The sequence below is a fragment of the Podarcis melisellensis genome (genome assembly GCF_964234715.1).
Source record: "Podarcis melisellensis genome assembly, chromosome: 13".
In the NCBI taxonomy this organism is placed as follows: domain Eukaryota; kingdom Metazoa; phylum Chordata; class Lepidosauria; order Squamata; family Lacertidae; genus Podarcis; species Podarcis melisellensis.
The window spans coordinates 11,734,835-11,750,100 of NC_138545.1; the positions used below are offsets into that span (position 1 = coordinate 11,734,835).

The 15,266-nt window shown below is 41.8% G+C and overlaps 1 protein-coding gene across 1 annotated transcript; it reads right to left on the minus strand.

The window, feature by feature from the left end:
* Positions 1–2,592: 2,592 nt before the first annotated feature.
* On the minus strand, positions 2,593–14,687 carry LOC309354701 (vomeronasal type-2 receptor 26-like; the record flags this gene model as incomplete). Its single annotated transcript, XM_081884966.1, has 6 exons — positions 2,593–3,344; positions 4,667–4,793; positions 6,735–6,962; positions 10,681–11,118; positions 12,860–13,151; positions 14,512–14,687. 6 exons carry the CDS (start codon positions 14,685–14,687, stop codon positions 2,593–2,595), a joined length of 2,013 nt encoding a protein of 670 aa, XP_081741092.1.
* Positions 14,688–15,266: the final 579 nt, after the last annotated feature.

Consider the following 15,266-nt stretch of genomic DNA (forward strand, 5'->3'; position numbering starts at 1 on the left):
TTGATTTTTTATTTCACATTCTGCCTTGTGAAGCTTTGCCAGGTGGATTGATTATAATAATTTTAATAATTATAGGGGAGATAACCATTTGTGCAATGTTTTTGGACTATGGTGCATCATCAGTAGGAGAACTGCCAAACTAAACATATCTGTCACATCACAGAATCATAGACTAGGAAGAGACCTCCAAAGTCATTTAGTCCAACATCTTGACTAAGACAAGAAATTGATAAGTAAAATAGCCCATTTATGGGCAGGAATCAATCCTCTTCCTATAATACGTTGTTTACACACACTCTCCTATGTAACATTGATCAGATACTCCAATCCACCCTACTAAGTGGATATTTTGGGGAAATGTAGGAGAGAGTCCTAACCATATCCAGATGTCTGGACCCAAGTGAATACAGTCTAGCCACTTTTGAAAAAGAAACAAAGAATGAAGCAATGTGGCATGCATGAGGACATTTCTGCCACATTCTCTCACTCTGGTAAACAATGTAGATCAGAAGAATGACAAGATGGTCCCATCCATGTAAACCAATGATAGGTAATTGTTCCCTCTGGATTTTGCTGCATTACAGCTTCCTTCCTCCCTGATAATAACGGTCTGTTATAAACGGATGGGAGTTGTAGTCCAGCAACAACTGGACTACCTCTGGTGTAAGGGAAAGTGTGGTTTGGAGAAATAGGCTTCATCTCTGACGTGATCTTTATCTGCCAAGGATAAGTCATATAATAGATCCCTTTGAGTCTGGTACACTTGCTAAGGCAACAACAGTGATTTCCTGACTCCTATGGAAACTCCAGATCAGTCCAGCAGTGAGATTCAAGGAGTTTAGATGTCCCAGTTCACCCTGAGAGTTTTTAGATTGGTTTGAGGTGTGTTTTTGAGCACTGAGTTTCTAGTGAGAGATCTATATGATTTCCAATTTGGAGCACTTTTGAATGCTCCACTCCCATTAGTTTGTGGAGGTGCAAAAGAGGTGGGTAATTATCTACATATTATGAAGACAACAAATGAATACATATATGTTCTGGCTTCAAAATGAGTCACACAAATAATGATGCATGATTTAACAGAATTAAAGTCCACAGGACTTTGTCACTTTCCATTCATTTCTTAAAAGAAACAGTGTGTGTAAGGATTATGGTTGGGTTGGTAATTAGCATAGAGTCATTTCTTAAGGGACTTCTTTCATATGTGATGGCAAACCTCTTCAGTTGGCTAAAACAATTCCAGTGAACAGTGCCTAGATCTGTTCCGTAAATCAGACAAGCTACTCTGCCTCACAGTGCTATTTCTATACCTCTTATTTCTGTACCTGTATTTCTATTTCTCTACCTTTGGCCATTCTGAAGCATAGTAGAGTTCTGCTCAGGTTCCCATTAGTCCAAACTATAGCTGCCACTAGAGTTGCCCTAAGTCAGGAATTTCCTGGAGGAATAAGTGTCCAGTGAAATTAGTGTCCTGGAGGGAATTTGGGGAAATCTGCAAAATGTCCAGGTTTTTGCCAACAGAATCAGGAAGTGTGTGTTTGATTAACACCTGTGCTAACACCTTTTGTGTTTATGTGAGTCATAATCACTTTTAACTATTAGCTTTTATCTCTTTGCTCTCTAAGTCCTATGTGCCTAATTTTATTCGCATGTTTTTATCATATGCTGGTCTGCGACCATAATAAAATTTAATGATGATGATGAGTAACACTTTTTGCCTTATTTGGGTGAATTCCTAAAACAGCTCAAAAGCTCAACAACCTTTGTGTCCAGATTTTTACTTTTTGAAATATGGCAACCCAAGCTGACCCTCTTGTAGATTTTTATCCACTTCAAAAGAAGTGTACTACCGGGCTATAGCTCAGAAAACTCTTATTTTTATTAAAGATAGTAGTGATCAACCAGCAGATTGGAAGAGGCATTAATCCCGTGGTGTGGGGTACAAGGCATGGAGGAGACTCAGGTGGCATCAGGCTTTGACATTCTCCATGGAAGACATAGTTGATGATCAGATAGGTCTCAAACTACAAACAGGTTTTCCAGCATGGTGCCAGCCTCCACTTCTTGTGTGATATTAGTCCCTAACAGCCCTACATCATTCTGTGCCATACAACCCAAACCAGAGAAAGCCATGGCTACTCCAACTCAATATGAGTGATGCCCAAATCTTTCCAAATAAGCATAATTTGGATGGAGACTTGGCTGAATTTAGAGCATGGTCCTGATAGAATGGGCAATGCTCTCACTCAGTATAAGGCAGCTTTCAATGTTCCCCTTCCCCTTTCATCTCTCTCCTGATTCCTAAGGACCCCCACTTCTGCTCAGGAGTTTCAGAACCTATTGCGAAAGTGGATGCGGGAGAAGTAGAGTGAGGGAAGGTGTAGAAATTCAAAACCACCCATAGCTTTTTCATACATGTAATCACAGTTCATTTACACCTCATATGTAACTATGCTGAATACCAAGAACATAAATAATAGGACAATCTCTTCTGTTATTTTGATCTTTTCAGGTAACTACCTTTCTTGGAAAACCACAGTCAATTTTTCATACCAACAGTCTACACACAGAAACAGCAAACTATTCTGTTATTTATATCTTTCTCCTTATCAGCTGCTCTCTGTTATTCAGCTCAGGTCTCACCACAATAATGTAGCATTTAGGGGAAAAGATGCAACCCAGCAGCCCAGCACTGGAAGCCAAGATGGAGAAGATCTCCACAGCCACCATGTATTTTCCTCTGGTGCTCAAGTATGTGGGAATAAAGGAGAACCAAACACTGCAGAAGACCAGCATGCTGAAGGTGATGAACTTGGCTTCATTGAAGCTGTCCGGCAACTTCCGGGCTAAGAAGGCCACAGTGAAGCTGATCATGGCCAGGAAGCCCATGTAGCCTAAAACACCATAGAACATGAGAACTGACCCTTCATTACATAAGAATATAATTTCTTCACTGCTTGAGTGCATGTCCACATCTGGAAATGGGGCAGAGGTTGCCAGCCAGAAGGCACAAATTCCTACTTGAATCACAGAGCAAGAAAGGACGATGGAGTAAGCCAGTTTTTTGCCTACCCACTTCCTGATTGTGGAATCTGGCTTGGTAGCCATGAATGCCAAAACCACTGAAATAGTCTTGGCCAAGATGCTGGAGAGGGCCACAGAGAAGACAATGCCAAAAGCCGTTTGTCGGAGTGGGCAGGTTGCTTTGTTAGGCATTCCAATGAACATCAAGGAGCAGAGGAAACACAAGAAGAGGGATGTGAGGAGAATGTAAGTGAGGCTTCTGTTATTGGCTTTGACGATGGCAGTGTCCCGGTGCTTAATGAAAATGCCAAGTACCATAGCTGTGAAAAGAGAGAATAAAAGTGTAGAGAAAGTTGAAATAATGGCCAAAGTTTCACGAAAGCCTAGGACGTTTGTTTTCTTGGGAATGCACTGATTCTGCTCCTCATTTGGATATTGATGTGGAGGACATCTGGCACAGGTTTCCAACCCTGGAAAAAAAAAAGGTTGTATGACAATTGGAAACAATCCAGAATATGCTTAATAGTTTGTTGTTTTTTTTAAAAAAAAATCAGGAGTACCCTTAGCATATTGTTTCGATGAGGAAATATTTCAAAACTTCTAGTTCAAATGCTTGTGCCCTTGATGATTTGATTATAAAGTCATGAATGAAATCTGACATTTCCTATATGGGGAAAATATGCTTTTAGAGATCTTCCTCTATTTTCTTAGAACCCCAGATTAAATGAGAGAAATATTACAGCTGCCATCTTGGCAGCAAGAAAGGTGATTTTTATCAGATTTAAATCCTGTCCCCCAAAGATCCTTGTTCTTAGAGAAATGTCCACCCCTTCTATTCCATCCTCCCTTCCCCAAAGGTAAGAGTTTAGTGTCTTCCAGGACAGAATGCATGTACAAATTTTATGTCTTTTTACAGTAAAACAGAGGGGTGGGTCTATACTCATGGTGTATATTGTTAAAATGTGTTATTAAAATGTGGCAGCACAGCTGTGAGCCACTGTCAATGAGAAATTGCATTAAACATTAGAGAATGTTATGTAGATACAGCGATGGAAAAGCTTTACATTACAAATTAGCTCACATCTTCATGGTATACTCTCTTGAAGGTTAACATAATTTCTTCAGAGTGGCAGCTATTACAGAGACAGAAGGGCGATAATTATACTATTGTTAATAAAAAGGTAAAGAACCCTTGACAGTTAAGTCCAGTCATGAACGACTCTTGGGTTGCGGTGCTCATCTCGCTCTATAGGCCGAGATAGCCGACATTTGTCCACAGACAGTTTTTCCGGGTCATGTGGCCAGCATGACCAAGCCGCTTCTGGCAAAACAAGAGCAGCGCATGGAAATGCCGTTTATCTTCTCGCTGGAGCGGTACCTATTTATCTACTTGCACTTTGACGTGCTTCTGAACTGCTAGGTTGGCAGAAGCTGTGAGCGAACAAGGGGAGCTCATCCCGTCGTGGGGATTTGAACTGCCCATCTGCTGATCAGCAAGCCCTAGGCTCAGTGGTTTAGACCACAGCGCCATCCGCGTCCCAATACTATTGTTAATAAACAATATTAATTGAGACCATACAGAGCAACCCTCATTGCCAATTTGCTCAGAATTTACTATAATAGCTTGTATGGCATCTCTCACCCTTCTCATTTGAGAACATCCCACGAGGACATGGATCACAATCATAACAACAAAACTTCTTTCCCTCCTTCTTTTTCTTCTCATAACCGGGAAGGCAGTTGGCATTACATAAGGAAAGGGGTGGCACCTATCCAAAGAGACACAAAGGGGTTAATATTAAGACAATGTTTTAGGGGATTCATCTAACATCAGTAAGTAGGAGGGCCAGAAATGTTAACTGTAGGTGCCAAAACAGCACATACACAGTAGGAGAAAAAGTTATAGTTCTAACCATCATACAAGCACAAGAAGATTACAATTTTCATACCTAGATTGACCATTGCTACAACCATCAGATAATTTGATCTAATACATTACTGGTTATTTCTTTTTATGGTACTACAGCCTCCTGCTCTTTGCTGCTGTAATTTCACTTGACATCCCCTTAGTGAGCTTCAAGGAGTTGGGATTTGGAGGTAGTGAATTACTGTGGTTTTGCTCCTATTTGGACAGCCCTATCAATTATACCATTGGAAAAAAGAGAGGCAGTGAAGATGGTGCGCAGATGTATTGGGGTTGTGGTGGACTGGCTTTGTAAAACCAACTTCATAAAAAGCAGGGAACTACAATACAATGTGTACATAACATAAGTTGGGACTTTTTCAAAAAGAAATATTTCCCAAAAATTTTCCAATGACCTTTTTTAAAAATATATGATTTTGTAGGCAACTAATGCTGACAAGCCTTGGATTGAATAAATCAGAAACATTTGTTAAACTATAGCAGCAAAGATCCTTTTAATACACTTAATATATGCAAAGGAATATCTTGATACACAAGGAATTGGGAATGGGATTTAGCAAATATTTGGTTAACAATTCTGGAAAGAAAATAGCTGTGGGCATTAAAATGTTCCCAAAATGTTTATTAGTGTGAATCCGAAAGAGAACTATCTTAAGTTAATATCCCAATGGTACTTAAATTTACACAGAATTTATTTATTTATTTGTTGAGCTATAATGGAATTCAGGAAGTTCTAATACATATCTTCTGAATTTATAAAATACAGTGGTACCTCGGGTTACATACGCTTCAGGTTACAGACTCCGCTAACCCAGAAATACTACCTTGGGTTAAGAACTTTGCTTCAGGATGAGAACAGGAATCGTGCAGCAGCAGGAGGCCCCATTAGCTAAAGTGGTGCTTCAGGTTAAGAACAGTTTCAGGTTAAGAACAGACCTCCAGAACGAATTAAGTTCTTAACCTGAGATACCACTGTAATAATGCCTTTCTGGACTGAAGTACTGGATATTTCTCCTTCAGAAGTCAGCTGTGGTGGAACTTTTCCCAGTGCTGTTTTTCTTTACCAATACATATGCTCAAAACAAGAACAATCATATTGCCACGTTTAGTTCTTGTAAAACTCAGAACTGCTTGTGAGGATATGCAGAGGTGTACCTAGACTCCCTTGTGCCCTTGGCAAGGAGATATATCAGTGCCTCCAATGTTGGGAGGGACCATGGAAGACTTGGCTGGTTGGCTGGCTTCTCCTTCCACTGAGCTCAGCTATGGTTGGCAGCACAGGACAATGACAAGCAACTGGATTCCTCCACTGAGGCATTGAGAGGAGGCTGCATGCCTTGTCCACAGCTGATGGAGTATATGGATGAGCAGCCAGGCTAGTAACCACTCTGAGCAAGGCATGATTTGGGCAGCTCCCCCTGGGCCTGTGGCAGCAGCCAACCTGACACACAATTATGTACATCCCGGCTTCTAGCATTCCAACTCGACACTAGAGTTTCAAGAAGCAACAGAAGATTACAATGTGTCTAATGCTACTAACCGGAAAACCACCTTGGACCAACAAGCATGTTGCTCAACACTGTCTGATAGCCATTGGTCCTTCTTGGTGTGACATGTCTTCTGTGCATATTGCTCCTTTTGATGACGTGGTTCATTTGTTTAATTATTAAAACAATTATTTGCAGCAGCATTATTAGTAGTGGCAGCAGCAGTTGGGCAGCACCTCCATTTTCACCTCAAGTGGTAAAACTACATGCCCTCCCACCTCCCACAGTGATTTCCTTACCTGAGTGAAGACTCTGTGCCATTGGATTCCGTTCCCATTAATGATGAGTTCTTTGCCAGGAGGGGCCTGAGGATCCAGCTTCCCGACTTTGATCCTGACATATGAATTATTTGGGAAAGTGACCAGGTTTATAATATCAAAGCCAGCTGCTAATTCTCCATGTTCATTTAATGTGATTTCATCCCCAGCACTGTTGTTGAATGAGATCCTTTGTAGCAATGAGTGGACCTAGGTGGAAAGAGAATCAGAAGGCCTAGAAAATGTTGTAATAGTCTTAAATCCCAGAAGGATTTAAGTTATTTTCCTGCAGGAGTTCACCAGTTCAGTTCCCAATGGAGAGCACCCAAATTTCAGTAGCAGATACACAGAGAGAGGGAAATCATGAATCAGCATAAACTCAGCAGTCAATAGGCCTCCAGGAAGATACATAATGGAGGCATGAGGCTATAGGTGTTTTTGACACTGTCAACCATGCTATCCTCATGGACCATCTTGGAGGGCTAGGAGTTGGAAGCACTGCTATGCAGTGGTTCTGCTCCTTCCTCCTGGGTCATGTCCAGAAAGTAGTGTTGGGAGTTGTATGTTTGGACCCCTGGGAGCTCATTTGTGGGGTGCACCAGGGTTCTGCCCTCTTTCCCATGCTTTTCCACTTCTCATTTAAACTATAACCAGCGAAGGCAGTGAACATCCTCTTTGGGTGTCTGAAGGCAGTTGGTGGGTGGGTGGTGCCTAATGGATTGAGGTTCAATGCCAACAAGTATTGTTTCTGCAGGACAGGGGGAGGGTAGGTGTGGGGGGATTCCCTAGTCCTGAATGGGGTAACAATCCCCTTAAGGACCAGGGGAGCCATTTTGGACTCACAGATGTCCATGAAGCTGCAAGTCAATTCTGTGTCCAGGGCAGCTGTCTACCAGCTCTACCTGCTGAGATCCTGCCTGCCTGTGCACTGTCTTGCCAGAGTGGAACACGCTCTGGTTATCGCCTGCTTGGAATACTACAATGCACTTTATGTGGGGCTACCTTTGAAGTTTACTCAGAAACTAAAACTAATCCAAAACACAGCTGCCAGACTGGTGACTGGGAGTGGCTGCCAGGACCATATAATACTGGTCTTAAAGGAACTACATAGGCTACAAGTATGTTTCCAAGCAAATTTAAAATTTTGATGCTGACCTTTGTAGCCCTTAGCCTCTTTGGTCCCGTATATCTGAAGGAGCAGCTACACCGCTATCATCCAGCCTGGATTAATTACCGTAACTGCCGGAGTCTAGTCGTGGGGAGGGGGGGGGGAGACACCAACCTGACAGGTTTTTTATTGAACAAAGTGCATATAAAAAAAAGGTTAGGGAGGGTAAAAAGAAATAAATTCTGGGAGAACTGAAAAGGAATTGATTTAAAAACCAGGAAAAGATTCAGTAAAACAGAATATAAAATTGTTACAGACCAAATTCTTAATGGTAGTGAATCAAGAAATCGAATGGGAGATTAAAATGCTAAGGCAGAAAAAAATTGAATTTGCAAACAAACCAGGAAAACTGCTTACTTGGCCATTAAAAAAAGAAACAGGGATTGAATGTATCCTTGAAAAAGACTAATGTAAAAAGGGAATGGGAGACCCATAAAGAGTTGCTAAGGGAAGTAGAAGAACAACTAAACCTGAAGACATTTAGTAACAGACTGGTTGCAATATCACCAATTCAATGATGTTTTTAAAATTGATTAGTAAAATGGGTTTAGTAAGGAAAGTTCAAGGTTTGAAAAATAATTACTGGCAAACAATGTGAAGTTGCCTTCCAAAATGTGTAAGTTGTCGCTAGAGTGGCATACTAAAGTTGAAGAAATTAAATCGGTAATGAGACAAGGGGCAAAAGATATTGGACACAATATCCAATTTTCATCTTGGGAAAAGTTATGGAGGGAGGATTTAAAGTTTGCAGCATGCTGTGCATTGAAGGAGAACTAGATGAAATTGATGTATCATTGATATTTTACACTTACAAAATTAGCAAAGATGTGTAGAATGGCTTCAAATGAGTGGCTGGGTGGCATGCAAATGATAATTTTTGTTTTTGTTGTTGTATATTCTGGAATCCTTGCATTGTGCTTAACACTATAAAATGACATCATTACCCTCTCTAGTCAAACAGCCTGGCTCTGTTTGCTCAGATTACCATAGAAGCCTGACAATTTCATGCACATTATCAGATGATGAGAAACTATAGAAAGCCACAAGCACAGGCACCATCTCTGTGGGGCCCTGGGGCCCAGGCACCCACAAATTGTTCAGTGGCCAGGCCCCTTCAATATTCTGCAGCCCGAAGGGCTCCGGTGGGCTCGCCTGCTACAGCAGTGGGCTCCTACGGAGCAGTGGGAGGGGGGGATGAAGCCCCTTAGAGACTCTGAAGGCCATTAGGAGATACCCTAGAAAGGCCCACGGAGGGGGCAGCTGGGGCTGCTCCCAATGTGTAACATCACAGGAGCGTGTGACATCACACACGTGCACGGGACACCCACAATGTGGGGAGGAACATGGTGCAGGTGGCCCCAAGCATCATTTTTGACAGCTTCAGATACATTCCACTTGGCCACTTGATGCCATTAACCTTACACAACAAGTTGTCTAATTCCGTGGCTTGCTCCATGGGGCGGGTCCACGTGCTTTTCATTATATATGTTTTGTGGGGAGCTGCCCAAAGTAGCTGGGGCAACCCAGCCAGATGGGTAGCGCACATATAAAAACATAACAAAACTTCTGTATACAGGGCTGCCTACAGATGTCTTCTAAAAGTTTTGTAGTTCTTTATCTCCTAGGTATCTGAAGGGAGGGTGTTACCCAGGGAATGTGTCACTACCAAGAAGACCCTCTGCCTGGTTCCTACTAGATAGATAGATAGATAGATAGATGATAGATAGATAGATAGGTTTCAAAGCTGCTAGAAATGTTCAAAAATTGTTCATTTGTGCTATACTTTAATAAAATAGAATTGGTCTGTGCTCCAGCTAAATCTTTGTCATTTTTGCATGGTAAAATCACAAATTTCATGGTCTGTTTTTTAGTAGACTAAAAATCCTCTGCTTATTTGGGGCTACCCCACATTTTCTTCGAAAAATTGCTTTGCTACCTTACAGTTATCAAAATTTTCGAAAGCAGGGGTTCCATGGTTTAGCTCTTGAAAAATAGTGGAAACTCATGAATTAGCTAATTAGGAACCACTGGTCTAATTAACTGCTAGTTGAAATACTGGAACAGAGCCAGTTTAAATAGCAGCGTATTTTTAGAACAATTATTAAACGTTCAAGTAGTTGCTGCTATTCTGTCACTTATGAAAGTCTGTGTAATCTAAAGTCTGTTTAGTGTAGGACATAAAATAATTTAAGGTTAATCTTTCATGTATTTATTACTATTAATTATTTACTTATAGATGAGTGCCAACTCACATTATAGATCAATACAGCGCACAACACTGAATACTTTGCAAGGTGAACACTTTATAAGAGGAAACACTACCTGCCAAGGCTCTACATTCTGAGAAGAGAGTCTGTCTCCACCCTTTATCCTTTTGCTGATGGCTTCAGAGGAGTACCTAATGTGTAAGGCGTGTGCCAGAGCATAGACAGCATTATAGATACTGTAGCTGTGGCCGGTCATGCTCATTTCAAAATATGGTGCAGGAAGGCTCTCCAGCACCTCCTCTCCAGTACATATGTCTGCTGACCCAGTGGAATTTGAAAGTGAACACATGAATGCTTGTTCCCAGAAATCATTGGTAAAACCATCCGCATCTGCCCAGGAAGGCTTTACATTCCTCAGAAAGTCTGAGAAGTCTTGAATGTCCTTGGAGTGAATGGCAAATGAGAATGCACCATGGCATATTTGTATATTTATTTCAATAGGTTTTTTAAAAAAAGCTAATGAGAAATCAGTTTGGGCAGTTGTAATCCATACTTTTCCTACGTGTTGCTTCCTCTTAGATGGAGGCAATAGCAGCTGAATCATATTCCTTGCCTCTATAGCAATAGTTACCCACAAAATAGATTCTCCATATATAACAACCACATTTGCTTTGCTTGACATGAAAGCTGGGGTCAAAATCCCTGTGTCATCCAACATATCCAGGATGTTACCCGTGAAATGCAGATGGCACTCAACTTTTTCAGTGAATTCTGAACAGATTCCATTCTGGAAAAGCATTGGTTCAATGATCTGCAAGAAACGTTCTCCAGCTTCATTAATTGGAGTGATGAGCCCGACCCATTTCCATCCAAAATGCAGAAGTAACTGGATCATTCCCTTGAACTGAAGATCTTCATTGGGGACCATGCGGTAGAAGAAACCACGTTTGATTTGATCATTTGTGGCTGGTTCAAAGGAACCATATGAAATCTGAAAAAGGAAAAAGTCAAACCTTTCCATGTGAAAACAAGAATTCAAAACACACACATTTATCTGAATATACCCATATATACTAATCTCCGCCATAATGGCGAACCCCCATTTAAATAGAAAATCTATTGCTCAAAAACCAAACAAACAATATTTCTCATTTAATTTTGTAGATATTAATTCCTATTATTATGGGAGTCATCACAGCTGCATACATGTACACACAGATTCTCTTCTTTCACTGCCTTCAACAATACTCTAAAGTGGACCATGAGAAAGACACACAATTGATCAGGATCTTTAAAACACTTGTAGAGAGAGGTTCATGGCATTTGTACTAAGAACTCTCTTAGATCTCCTGGAAATCCTGAAGATTTCCTGGCCATTATGCATTTTATTATTGTGTGACCACAATAAACCATATCCTATAAAAGTAAAATACCAGCAAAAATTAAGGCAACTAATATGAAGTCTAGTAATGCAGCAGAAGAACACCATATGGTAACACTATATCCCTCCCCAAATGCCTCAAAAATAACAAGAAATTTGTTTTCGATTAGCCTCTGAAAATGGACAGTACTAAACATCATCATACGTACACAGCGAGTGGATCTTATGATTCCTAGGGTGAGAGACATTGTTGTCTCAAGTTATTTATGCCTTTGTAAGCCAGCTTACGCAGGTGGCGCTGTGGGTTAAAGCCTCAGCGCCTAGGACTTGCCGATCGAAAGGTCGGCGGTTCGAATCCCTGCGGCGGGGTGCGCTCCCGCTGCTCGGTCCCAGCGCCTGCCAACCTAGCAGTTCGAAAGCACCTCTGGGTGCAAGTAGATAAATAGGGACCGCTTACCAGCGGGAAGGTAAACGGCGTTTCCGTGTGCGGCTCTGGCTCGCCAGAGCAGCGATGTCACGCTGGCCACGTGACCCGGAAGTGTCTCCGGACAGCGCTGGCCCCTGGCCTCTTAAGTGAGATGGGGGCACAACCCCAGAGTCTGTCAAGACTGGCCCGTATGGGCAGGGGTGCCTTTACCTTTACCTTAAGCCAGCTTCAGGGGGACGTGGATGGCGCTGTGGTCTAAACCACTGAGCCTCTTGGGCTTGCTGATCAGAAGGCCAGTGATTCGAATCCCCGCGACGGGGTGAGCTCCAGTTGTTTGGTCCCAGCTCCTGCCAATCCAGCAGTTCGAAAGCATGGCAAAAAGTGCAAGTAGATAAATAGGTACTGCTCCGGCGGGAAGGTAAACGGTGTTTCCATGCACTGCTCTGGTTTCGCCACATGACCCGCAAAAACTGTCTGTGGACAAACGCCCGCTCCCTTGGCCTGTAAAGCAAGATGAGCGCAGCAATCCGAGAGTCGTCTGTGACTGGACTTAACTGTCAGGGATCCTTTACCTTTACCTTTTTTTTAAAAAAAGCCAGCTTCATCACTATGAATTGGGACTGGTATACCTCTCATGCAGCTAGGGCAGTGCTTTCAGGAATGATGTAATGTGAAATTTATCAAACTGGAATATTCAAACAATTTTCCATTAAATATACTGTACACACATTCTATAGAACCTGGGTCATTTCATGTACATTGTTGAGTACTAATATTATACCCCCCAAAATATATCCATATACGGCAACCCATTTCCCTTTTCCATTTTACCACTTCATATTTATGTATCAACAGATTCCTATTGGAAGGAGAAAAGAGTGAATTATAATATGAAATAAATTTTTTTCAATACCCATATTCTACCTGTGGAATCTTGTAAAGACCTAAGACATCTGCCATGGATGAGGAGGTGTCAGAGCTAAGTCCCCCAATGACTCCTACTACAATTTTCTGAATGCCACACGTGTAGTTGGGGACAAAGTGATGTGATTTAAAGAGCAGATCCAGAGTGGTTCGGTAGGCCATCTTTGAATCAGAATAGCTATCATAGATGTGGAATCCAAGAGTGACATTGGGCAAGATCTTGGGATTCTCATTGATCTCATCAACAGCAAACACCAAGGCAAGGAGGTGTTGGTAGGACTTGGTCGTCACTCTGCAAATAAAGTGCCTTATTACTTTATGGGCAATTAAACAGTGCACAACACCTAGATCTGAGGGATACAAGTGCCTCAAGTAAATCGTGTTGGAAATATAGAAATTGTTTTCTGCCTTTAGAGCTAATGTTTGGATCTTTCTTCCATCCGAAACAGATTTTCCCCCCTTTTCCGAACACATATATTGAGAAGTGGTCTTCACTTGTTTTTTCAACCATGCTGCTTTTTATAACTAGCAACATACACCGTTATTGACATCATTACTACACCCCTTTTGTCAGTTGTTGTCCCTAGCAAAACAAACTGGTATGAAATGAAAATAATTTAGATATGCCTTCAGTTTTATACCATCCTTCAACAAAGCAGCTCAAGCTAGCTTTTCCCTCTCCCCTTGCATACTCATGAAAGCCCCTAGGGTGTAGCTGTAATTCTGTGTCATTCGTTGAATTCTGGCTGCTTTTGTGGACTTACTGTGGGCAGGAGGATCAATGACTAGAGAGCAAGTGGTGGTGATCTGAAACAGAATCAGCTCAAACATGGTTGAGGTTTCATTTCTGTACCTGGTAATGGAAGGGAAGGGGCAGTGGTAAAGACAGCTTACTTCTTCACCACAATTTTGTCCACAACTAGCTGCCTGGAAGAGCTTTTCAAATGGTATTCACAAAAAGTGTCCTCTTTTGTTCCATCTTTGCTGGATCAGTTTAGATTATCGTGGCCTGAGGATGTAGTGAATGGGATTCGAGAAATGAAGCTGCCCAATGGACCCCATGACCCTTGCCTATCTTGGCTTTTAAAAACTAGCTATATGGGACTGACTGGCAGTGCAGGCTTTGGTACTATGGCACCCAGGGCAAGGCCAAAATTTTGCACCCACTTGGCCCTTCCTAAAGGTGGGCAAAGCTGTGCCAGGCTTAAGGAAGGAGGCACAAGGCTCGCTTGGGTAGGATCCAAGAGCTCCCCGCCCCCCCCGGGATCCCAAAGCTGGGGAAGTGCTAACTAGGCTTTGGGAAGGAAGCAGAAGGACTCCAGGACCTTGTCAGAGCCCATTACTCCTTCCCAAAGCCAAGTATTTTGCTTACCAGGTTAGGGGACAGCACTCCAATGGCTCTGTGTCCAATGTGTGCTCACTGTTCGCAGATCTAAAACATCACCCTTGTGACTACAGAGGTCTAGAGAGTGAACTATGCTTCATCGGAGGATAGAGAGATACCATGAATCTTGAAGCAGGTTATAAAATAGTCATAAAATCTTACTATTGGTTTTCATCTTACTTTGGGTTTCAAAGTAAAGCAAGTGCTTTATAGTCAGATATAAATGTAGAAAGAATAAATGAAATGATCTTAAGAGCCATTTACTTACATTGGGCTGTTAATAAAGGCCCGAGATGGGTGTTCATGGAAGGAGATGCTGGGCAATAGGTAATAGATATGAGACATTATCCCACCAATGATAAGGTCCCCTTGTTCATACCATTCATGTGGAATATGCACAGGATTATTTCTGCTGCAAATGACAGTGGTCACTTGGGGCACCATATTGGGAAGCAGCAGGAGAAGCAGCAGCAACAACAACATCCTCATCACAACTATCCTTCTACACCTGGAATCTCCTTTGCTTCTCTACAATATTGTAATTGTCATCAGCCTAACTTGAACAGGGTGTATTTTGTGACCACTGACTCTGCCAATTCTGTACTTAAAGGGGCAGGCATCCACCTGCTCATTAACTTCAACACTGCCACAAAAAATTCATTGAATGCTATGTTTTGAAATCCAACCAATACAATGAAAAGCAAAAGCTGGCCTCACCTCTCCTTAGCTTACCTTAGCTCTCTATGGAACACCGGGGTGCTTTAAATCATTTCAGATTTAATTATTTTATCTGATTTTCCATTCAGCCTTCTGGAGCTTTTCTAGGTGAATTGATTACCATAATTTTAATAATTATAGAGAAGATAATTACTTTTGCAATGTTGTTGGACTCTGTGTTGCATCACCAGTAGGAGAACAGCCAAAGTAAACATATTTGTCACATTGCAGAATCAAAGGTTAGGAAGAAGCCTCCAAGGTCATCTTGTCCAATCTTCTTGCTATTGCAGGACATCCAGAACTAAA